At 65.2% G+C, this 10488-nt stretch overlaps 1 protein-coding gene across 1 annotated transcript; it reads right to left on the bottom strand.

Moving 5' to 3' along the window:
• Positions 1 to 2566: 2566 nt before the first annotated feature.
• On the bottom strand, positions 2567 to 10449 carry RNF166 (ring finger protein 166). The gene is made up of 6 exons (XM_082862150.1): positions 10261 to 10449; positions 6237 to 6393; positions 5013 to 5125; positions 4496 to 4610; positions 4303 to 4410; positions 2567 to 3523 (listed from the first exon to the last, which is right to left on the bottom strand). Exons 1-6 carry the CDS (start codon positions 10413 to 10415, stop codon positions 3458 to 3460), a joined length of 714 nt encoding a protein of 237 aa, XP_082718276.1. The 5' UTR covers positions 10416 to 10449; the 3' UTR covers positions 2567 to 3457.
• Positions 10450 to 10488: the final 39 nt, after the last annotated feature.

The raw sequence follows: 10488 nt of genomic DNA, 5'->3' as shown, positions 1-10488 counted from the left end.
CCCTTCCTGATGGCCGAGGGCACAGGTTCCCAGGGACCTGGCGGCGCCGTCTAGGCGGCAGGGTGTGTGCGGACCCCCCAGGCCGTTGTGTGACTGGGGAGGTGAGGGTGTGCAGCCTCCAGTCAGGGACGCCCTGGAGTCGGTTGGGGTGCGGGCCTCCCACCTCCACCTCACTTTTCATGCAGACTCAGAGCGGCGTCCCGCGGGCTTCAGCCTGAGGTGTCCTCGCCGGACACTGCGGCGTCTGCCGCGACCCAGCTCCCACGCAGCTGCACACCGCGTTGGGGCTCGCTCCACTGCTCCGCCCTGGCATCCGTCCTGGACGCCGGGTCACCGAGCGACCACGTGTCCGCGTGCCCAGGGCCCCGTGCGTCCTGGGCCCAGGGTGGAAGGGATGAGGTCAAGGCCACGTGTGGATGCTGCCCTGTGGCTCTTGGCCTCCGTGGCCTCTGGGGGCGCCTGGGGGGGCTGAGCTTGGCAGGCGTCCTTGGGCGGGGAAAGGGACTAGCCACCAGCCTGTGCTGGTGTCCAGCAACTTTAAGACGCTCCTGGCTCCGCCCCCCCTGGGGCCCCACTGTGGCCAGGAGCCCTCAGTGATGTGGTGACGTGGTGGGCGCTGAGGCCTCCACAGGGTGAGGCGTGGGGACAGTCACTGGGCGTCACCTCCTTCAGGGCACCGGTGAGGTCAGGACCTGCCGAGACAACCCTGAAACTGCCCCCAGGACTCCGTGGGCGCCGAGGGTCGTGACGGGCGTGTGAGAGTAGCATCGTCCTCCCCCAGGCGGTGGGCGGGCAGCGGACAGGCTTGGCTGGTGTCCAGGTGGTGGACAGACAGCTGGTACCAGCTGCGCTCTGAGGACTGGAGGGTTAGCTGGGGATGGGCGATGGGCCCGAGTGACAGCCCAGAACCACAGCCGCTGCATGTCCCAGATGGGATGTGCTGGCAGTGCTGGGGGAAGAAGCAACATGTCCTGGACAAGGGGAGGGCAGCCGGGTGCAGGGGAGGGTCATGGGGCAGTGAGGTGCTGAGCTGGGGGTGGGGGAGAGGAGACGGGGCGGCATCTCCACCTGGCATCTGGAGCCTGGCTGTCCCAGCGCTGCCACCACTGGCTCCAGGCCCCAGGGGACTGGCCGAGGCCACCCTGAAGCTCCCCTGGGTGCTGACGGGCCCTCATCCCTCTCCCCGCTCCGTGAGGCCCGGGAATGTGGCCTGGAGTTTGCAGTTGGGGGCCGTGTGCTGGCAGGCTGGTCGGCAGGGCAGGGCAGGAGGTGCACCTCCCTGGTGGCCGAGGTCCCAGCTCCCCCATCCTCCTGCAGGAGGGGGACTTCAGCCACATCCTTCCTTTCCCATTAGCCCTGAGGGAGGCTGAGGCTGGGCCCAGGTGGCCCCCCAGGGACCATGTCACGGGCCTCCTTCTGGAAGGCGGCAGAAAGGACAGGCTGGCAGGTGGCATCCTCGGCCGGTGGGGTCAGAGTGGTCAGAGGGGAGGGTGGGCCAGTGGCTCCTACGAAGGGTTCTAAAGCAGGGTAACGCACCCCAGGTCACAACTCTTCTCTCGTGGAGACTTTTGCTTGCCCAGCCCTGCCACGGTCGAGCTCACGAGATCCAGCTTCTCCATAGAGGAAGGGTCTGGAACACTGCGTGGGGGGCAGACACGGAGAGCTCACGAGATCCAGCTTCTCCATAGAGGAAGGGTCTGGAACACTGCGTGGGGGGCAGACACGGAGAGCTCACGAGATCCAGCTTCTCCATAGAGGAAGGGTCTGGAACACTGCGTGGGGAGGCAGACACGGAGAGCGAGGCAGGGGCTTGGCCTTACCCCGATGACCTGCCACCTGGGCACAGCCCAGCAGGTGATTCTCGTCAGCTTTTAAAGGCCTGTGGCGACTGGGAACAGCAGGGGCCCGTGGCACTGATGGTGGCCCGAGACCACCGTCCCTGGGTGGATGTTTCAGAGGGCCAGGTGCCGGCCTGGGGGCTGAGGGCACACGCTGGGGCACCAGGCAGGCTGCCCGGGGAGGCAGAGGCACGCCTCGAGCCAGCAGTGGGGAGAGCGGCTGCGGCACAGGGACCGGGGTGGGGACAGTGGGGCTTCACCCCGATGGCATCCAAAAGGCCACCTGTAGGCCACCATGGCCACCTCTGGGCCCCAGCACCAGCCCCATTCAGACTACCCCGGCCGGGGAAGCTCAGGACGGTGCCCAGCCTGCCGGCCTCAGGTGGACCCTGTCCCAGGACGAGGAGGTGAGCGTCGCAGCCCAGCAAACCTTGGCCTGAGCTTGTCGCAGGGTAGGTGGCCAGGCCAGCAAGTGAGGGCACAGGTCGAGGGGAACAGGGTCCAGGGGGCGGGCAGGACCAGCAGGGGCTGCAGTCCAGCCCACCCCAGACGCGGAAACGGCCTCTGCGGGGCTCCAAGGCCAGCTGCTCTCTGAGCCGGAGCTGCCTGGGGATGGACACGTGCCCGCGGACCTCGAGTGGAGGACGGTCCGGTGGCCGCGCTCCAGCCCTCTGCCTTTAGTATTCACTGAAGGAGACGCACCAGCCAGGTCGCTGGAGATGCTTTGAGACATTTTATTTAAATTTTTTTTAAAGACAGCAATAATTTATGCCACGAGCCAAACGAGGGTGCCGATGAGCGTCTTGTGAGCTCTGGTCACTGCCCCGGCCCCGCGCTCTGCCACTGCTGGGGCGGCCCTGCTGGGGGCACGAGGTGGTCGGCTTTGGACCAGGGACAGCAGGGCCGAGGCCAAGACCCAGGCGGGAGGCCAGGAGCAGACACAGCGCCGCTGCAAGTGGCTGGGCATTGCGATTTCTTCCCGTGATTATCCCAGTGACCCTGGGGAACAGCAAGGTGACCTGGGGACGTGGCCGCCTCGGTCCCTGCACACAGCGATTGCCCTGTCTCTCCTCTCCTCCCCGACCAATCCCACAACCGTTCGTTTTTTATTGTTTTTTTAAAAAATATAATTCTGTAAATGTTCCATAAAAATACTATTATTCCTAGTCAGACACGGATATTGCAATATGAAGGGCAACTGCTCTGTCTGTGCTCTAGAAAATGTGAAAAGGTCATCACACCGGATAATATAGAAAAGTGTGGAACCTCTAGGAATCATAAAAGCCAGTACCGAGCACGCGACGGGGAAGCGTTGCCAGGTGCTGGGCCGGGGCCCCCTCCGCGCTTCCCTGCTCAGTGCGGGGGCCTGTGGACGCGGCAGGGCCTGAAGGGTCCTCTCTGCAGGGAGGACATCATGGCTTTGAGACACAGTGGCCACACTCCATCCCAGTGGCCGGCCCCCCGAGGCCACCTGCTCAGCGCGACAGGGACGCGGCCTCTCCTCCTGCAGCAGTGAGGCTCCACCTGGCCCTCAAGGCGCCTTCCCAGGCAGGCCTGGGCCGCAGGAGCTGGCGGGGCGTGTCCCTTGAGGCGGGAGGCCTGGGCCAGTGGCCACGCCTTCAGTTCTCGGAGAGAGACAGGGCCAGGGCGGCCTGGAAGGCGGCCTCCTCGTCGATGCTGTAGTCCTGGAAGACAGGGAGTGGAGCTGGGCCAGGGACGCCAGGGCCTCCCAGAGCGACCCCCCTGGCCCTGGTCCTGTCACCTCAAATGGACCGGCTCTGCCGCGTCCAGCCTCCCCGCCCCCCTTCGGCCCCGCGGTCACGGGGTCCCAGGCGCTGTGCGGCAACTGCGCTGCGGGGATGGTCTGGCTGCCCGGAGGCCACCGTGCCCAGTGACTGAGGGCTGGGCGGACTGCGTGGGCTGGACGCCCGGAATCGGAGCTGTCCTTTCTCCTCAGACTCAAGAACAGGGCTTGAGATGAGCAGAGAAGCCAGGGATCCCCGTGGCATCCACCCATCGGGACCAGGCACAGGCGGAGGGAGCGGAGGGGTCGACTCCACAGGGTCTGGCGCCTGGAGGCTGGAGGCTGGCGGGGGACGAGAATAGCAGGGCTGGGGGTGCACGGGAGGGAAGGGCCTGCAGGAGGGTCTGCAGGTGGGAACCGCAGGTGGGAGAGGGAGAGGAAGAGCCAGACCCCCGTGGAGGGGTCTGTGTGCCGAGGCCCTGGTGCAGAGCTGGGGAGATGGTGGCCCTGCGACGGCGCCTCCCCAAGAGGAGGCCCTGCGTGAGGAGAGCTCGCTGGCCCAGCGGTGAGGGACCCGCAGGACAGGGGGCCGCTGTGGGCCTGGTCTGCACAGCCCCAGAGCCCCCGGGCCTCTAGTGGCCACGTGGACCTACCCAGCACCGGCACCGGGGGAGGGGGAGGGGAGGGGAGGAGGAGGGGAGGGGAGGGGAGGGCACCCACCACGAAGGTGTCGTAGGAGAACTTGTGCCGGTGGAGCAGGTGCTGCAGGAAGTTGGCGCTCTTGTAGCTCGGGTCGCCCCAGGGCATGGCTGAGCAGATGGGACACACCTGGGATAGAGCAGGCCGGTGAGCCTACAGGGCCCGGGCGGGCGGGCGTGCGGGCGCGTGCGTGCGTGCGTGCGGGCGTGCTCACCACGCGGCTGGGGTCGCTGCGGTGGCTGTCCACGCAGTGCTTCACCAACTCCTGCTGATCCAGGTTGCGGGCACCACAGTAAGGGCAGGCGAAGGTGGACCTGTTGGGGACGGCACTGGGGCGGGGGTGGGGGTGAGTGGCACTGCCCACCTTCCTACAGCCCGGCCGGCTCGCCCTCCCCTGCCCTGTGGGCCGTAGCTGCCGCGGGGCTCTGCCCCCGTCTGCACATCCCACCGCGACCTCCCGCCACCTAACCCCGGGCCGCCTGCTTCCCCGACATGGCTGCCCACCCTGAGAGGAGGTGTCTGTCCAGCCCCAGCCTGTCTGGGGACCGTGCATCCCTGCTGGGAGGTGAGCCGTGGGGGCCTGGCTTGGGCCCTCCTGGGGTCCCCTACCCGCAGGGGGCGAGGCCCTCCGCCAGCAGCCCTCCCACCTCCTCAGGGTGGGGCCCCACTGTCCACCCCGCGAGGTAGGCCCGGAGCTGCCCCACAGAGGGGGCCCCGGCGAGGCGGCCTACCTGGGGATGGGCTGGGACGTGGGCACCACAGGGACGAACTTGGGACAGTTGGCCATCTGCTCCTGGACCTTCACGCAGGAGGCAACGTGCACTCTCATCTTGGCCAGTGTCACCTGGGGAGGAGAGGAGGGGAGGGGCCGGGCAGCAGGGCTGGGCCTCTGGCTCCCGATGCCGCGGCCCGGCAGCGCTGCGCAAGTGGGGCCCAGAGGCCGAGTGAGGGAGACACAGACTCAGGACCCCGAAGGCTGCAGATCCACACCCAGAAGCAGGCGCTCACGGCTTCACGATGGGGCCATGCGGGGGGCAGTAGGCCTCTGGTCCCTGGGGAGCTGCAGGCGAGGGAGGCCCACGAGGGGACAGGGAGGGTGTCTATTTGGGAAAAAATACCCTTTGTAACGGGAGCCAGCAGGCAAAATTCTGGACAGTCGAACGTCCAGCAAATTCTTTACCAAGAGGTAGGAAACGGAACAAGATACAACCTCGGCTGCCCGAGTGGCCGTCCTGGCCGAAGGTGGGAAGCGGCTCAGCACAGGGCAGGGGAGGGGTGCCGGCGCAGAGAGCAGGCGGAACGACCCGGGGAGGACGCCCGGCAGCCCTCCCGGTGGCGGTGGCGCACACAGGAACCTAGTTCCCAGAACTGCGGAGGCCGAGAGGGAGCAGGCGGGGCAGCTCCGCCTCGAGGGGCCCTCCTGACGCCGGCCCGCCCCCGGCTCTGCCCAGGGCTGGGACATTGAGCAAGCCTGCCACCCGGGCCGCACGAGGCCAAGGGTGGGGGCCGCCTCACACAAGGGCCGACAGCCTGCTCCGCTCTCATGCCGGGAGGGAGGGGCGCGTGCGCCTGCAGCAGGCCGCGGCAGCCCCCCCTGGACAGTCTGACCTTCGACCTTGACGACAAAGCAACAGGGCTGCTGCCTACTGTGACGACTCAGGAGAACTCGTTAACCCGAGCGATGGCAAGATCTGAAAGCCTAAGTTCAAACTCCGTTCCCGGGCTGGGTCCCCCACAAAGTGGTGTGCCCGCCTGAGCGGGCAGCGGGTGCCGGGACAGGGTGGGCTCAGCTCAGCCTGTGTCCCTGCGCCAGCCACAGCCCGGAGCCCAGGCCACACGCAGAGCCCGCAGGAAGCGAGTGGAGCGGCGGGCTGCCCAACAGGGAAGGGACGTGGCCCCTGCCCAGCTCCCCTGCGAGCCCATCGGAGCCCCCCGGGCCAGGCAGGCTGCGGTACCTTCTTACTGCAGCCCCGGCAGGGTGCCTTGTAGGACGAAAGCTGCTTCTCCACGTGGGCGGCCTTGTCCACTTTCTTGGGGTCGAAGGGCAGGCGGCACAGTGGGCACAGGGGGGATGGCACCTGCAGACACGGCTGGAGGCACTCCCCGCAGAACCTGCAGGGCAGACGTGGGCCTGAGGGCTGCGCTCCCCTCCATCAGCAGTAGCTTCTGGGCCAGGGTCCTACGGGTTGAATGGGCACCGTCTGTCCAGAAGATGACCCAGGTCGCTGCCCAGCTGTGGGCTTCTGGGACACTCCTGCCGATCCTGCGATGAGGGCTGAGCTGCAGCTGTGACCCCCGCCCCCCAGGTCCCATGCTGGCCCCGCAGCCCTGGTCCCAGCAAGAGCTCTGGCTGCAGGAGGCCCAGGGCCTAACCTGTCCGTCTCACTGCCAAGCGGTGACGATGCCACCTCAGGGGACTCCAGGACATCTTGGGGGACCCTGGAGACCCTCTACCCACGAAACTCTGGGGAGTGAAATCACTAATGGTGGTGAGAGGAAACCGCAGGACTCACTGCATGGAGCAGGGCCAAAGCTGGCCAGGGGCTGTCACCAGCCTTGGGACAGTGCCCTCTCCCCGGCAAGAAGGGCTCTGGCTCGGCCCTGGGCCGTGTCCGTGGAGACGCCACGTCGTGCGGCACAAGTCCCGGCACCCGCGTGCGCTTGGCCCCAGGAGCTGGTGTTTACAAACACCCCAGTGCCGCAGAAGAACGTGCACCGCCCGATGGGCGGTGGGGCAGCGGCTCGAACACTCTCAGTGGGGGCACGAAGGGCCAGGAGCCTGACCGCAGGACCAGCTCGGTCCACCTTTGCAGGAAGCGCCAAGGGGACCGCTTAGCAGACGGGAGCCGTGGAGCGGAGGCTCCACGGCCCAGAAGAGCACGCGCTCGGCCCCAAGAGAAAGGCGGCAACTTGGCGGCCTGCAAGAAACCCACGAGGTGTCGGGGTGTGCACCGCTCTGCGTGCGCCTAGCAGGCTGGGCCTGCGGCTCACCTGAGCTCAGGGGTCCCTGTTCTTTTGCCTCAGACTTTCACCTCATTTTAGGAAGAGGCAGCCGCAGGTGATCCCGAGGCCGTCCTCCTACACGCTGGCTTCCCAACAGCCACCACTGGGTCGTCACCGTGGGTGTCACTGTTTGCACACAAGAAAGGCCAGGCTGGGCCTGAGGCCCATCAGAAAGTGCAGGGTTCCTGACACCCTGTTCCTGCGCACCTGTCGAGGGCCCACCAGGCACTACCAGCAGCGCCCACCCTGTAGTGCTCCAGCAAGTCCTCCAGGGCCGTCCCTCTCACTGGCCTCACAGCCGGGGCAGGCCTCGCGTGCCACCCTGTCACTGGAAGAAAGTGGCGGCTCCATGGTCCCCACGGGGAGGCCGGGGGAAAATCCGCACAGGAGTGCTCACGGCAGCGCCGGTCACGAGAGCTGTGGAGAAGCCCAGTGTCCACTGACAGGCGAGGGACACACAGGAGGTGGCCGATCCTTACGACGGGACACCCCTCAACCCAGAGGGAGCGCGGCGCAGCTGGATGCTGGCGCTCAGAGGACCCCGAAGGCGTGCTCCGTTCAGGACAGAGGTACAGAGGCTGGAGGCAGCCCCGGCAGAACCAAACACTGGCCCTCAGGGAGGCCTCATCAGAGGGTCAGAAACAGCTGGACAGGGCTTCCCTGGTGGCGCTGTGGTTAAGAATCACCTGCCAATCCAGGGGATGTGGGTTCGAGCCCTGGTCCGGGAAGATGCTGCAGAGCAACTACGCCTGTGCGCCACAACTGCTGAGCCCGCGTGTCTAGAGCCCATGCTCCGCAACAAGAGAAGCCACCGCAATGAGAAGCCCATGCATCGCGACGAAGAGTAGCCCCTGCCCGCTACAACTAGAGAAAGCCCGCGTGCAGCAATGAAGACCCAACGCAGCCAAAAATGAATAAAATAAATAAATTTTTTTTTTTTAAAAAAAGAGGAAGCCATACAAGGCTGAATTCCTTTATAAAAAGAAAAAAGAAACAGCCGGGCAGCTTCTGGTTCCGGATGTGGCTCACCGCCCAGGCCGTCCCCTAAGTATGGCAGATCACTGGCTCTGTCTGGGGCCCTGGGGACTTCACGGGAGCGCTTCCACACTCTCTACAGAGGCACCTCCTGCCTCTGGGCTCCTGCTCAAAAGCCCTCCCTACGACCTGTCCCCTTCTGTCTCGTGCTGGAGCATGAGTCCCGGCCCCTGGCAGGGCTGCTGTCACCTCCAGAAAACCTATTTGGTGAAAGGAGACTGCTACAGTTAGGGAGCTGGGGGTGGGGGCGAGGGGTGGATAACCAGACCACCGACAAATTTTTTAGAAGGAGAGATGTGAGTCTTCAAATCTTTCATGTTCATTTGCACACATGCCTTCAAAACACCGGAAGAGGAACTTATGGAAGGTAAGAGGCAGAGACGGAACAGCCAGGAGGCTTGTTTGCACCAGCAGGTAGAGCCAGGGAGAAAGTCTTTTTAAGGCAGAAGCTGAAGAAGAGGCTCTTGCAGGACCAGCCTCAGAAACAGGAGAAGAGGGGACAGATTCTGCCAAGAAGAGCACGGGGAAGCGGGGTTTATAGAAGAATATGCTTGCACAGCAGTTTGTGTATTTCTGTATTCTGAAAACCACCTTTTAAGAAAAGACTTATTTGGAAAAATAGAAACCAGATTCGTGCTGACCAGAGGCCCGAAACACCGCAGCCCAGGGCTGGGTGAGTGTTGATACAACCCGAAGCCCGGGAAAGGCTTTCTAAAGTTGGGCCTGGGACAATCGCTACAGCTCTCCCAGGGATGGGCTGGAAGAAGCTGAACACACTTGACAACACCCACTGCTGTGTGCTGACAAGAGAAGTGCTGTGCAGGGGCTGCCCCTGCCGAAACGCCACACACAGCATGAAAGAGTGAGGCGCAGCGCCTTCAGGACAAATCAGCAGTGCTCTCCCAGTGTGGGCAGGTAGGTCCCTGTGCTGCCTGCCAGTGTGTGTGTGTGTGAAGGCTTGCTGGCTCCTGACACGGTTCCTGCCACCTCCCTGGGTGAGATGAGCAGCACACACACCCAGCAGCTGCAACTCCCCCTTTGTATCAGGAACCTTCCAGGTCATCTGCCTTTGTTTGCAAAACGTTCAAAGACCGAGCCTGGGTGAATCTCGGCCCCACCTCCTCAGCAACTCCGCTGGCAGCGAAGCCCTCCTGCCCCCTCTCCCCACCCTGCTAATTTCACTCAAGAGCTGTATTTTTCAGCCACTCCAGAGAGTTGGAGAGCCGACACCCTGATCTCAGCCCCCTCCCAAACAGGCTGGCAGCTCCCAGAAGCCTTGAGTGCAGCACTTGGCTGGGAGGAGAGCCACATCCTCAGGTTTCTGTTCCTGAAACAACCCGGCCCTGGCACAGCCGGAAACCCTAGCAAGATGTGTGGCATCTGGTCCCCCGAGGGCCAGCCTGCCTGGCTGCTCAGTGATCGATGTGACCCAAGTTCTCCAACAGAACAAAACAGCACCAGACTCCAAACAAGCCCCTGCCCAAACTTTAGGGAACTCCTCTCTTCTGCAGTCAAGACAAGCAGACAGCGGGTCCAAAACAGAGTTGACGGCAAAAGGCACAAGGCATTTATTCACAACTGCCCACCGCAGTCTCCACGGGACCAGATGGAAGGCGACCGGCGCAGAGGTCGTGCCCGCTGCCCTGTGAGTCCCCGGGGAGGCTCATCTATGCCGTCAGCGGCCCCGGGCACTGCCCGTTAGGGATCGGGCAGGGCTGCAGGTCGGTCCTGTCTGCCGACGGGGTGATCGGATCGAGAGCCCGGGGTGGGCGGACGGGCGGGCAGGAGGATGGGCTGAGGGGGATGGACGCGCCCAGAGGGCAGAAACGGCCCTGCGCGGGGAGACCCGCGCCCCCCGAGTCCTCGCGCGCCGAGGCGGCTGCAGAGCGCTCCCCGCGGCGGCGCCCGACCCCGCGGCCTCCCGGAGGCCGGCGCACTCACGTGTGTCCGCAGCTGCCGATGGCCACGGGCCGATGGTAGACTTCCAGGCAGATGGGGCAGCTGTACTGCGCCTCCAGGCCGCTGTCGCCGCCCGCGGGCCCGCCCGGCGGCTGCCGCTGCTGAGCCGAGGCCACCAGGCTGCGGAACATCGCCATCCCCGGGGCCCGGCCCGCCGCCGCCGCCCCTGTCCCGGCCAGGCCCGGCCCGGCCCGGCCTGCGCGTCACGGC

Source organism: Leucopleurus acutus (genome assembly GCF_964270905.1).
Source record: "Leucopleurus acutus genome assembly, chromosome: 20".
Taxonomy (NCBI): domain Eukaryota; kingdom Metazoa; phylum Chordata; class Mammalia; order Artiodactyla; family Delphinidae; genus Leucopleurus; species Leucopleurus acutus.
The sequence above is the reverse complement of the archived record's forward strand: the minus strand, read 5'-3'. Positions and strand labels throughout refer to the sequence as shown.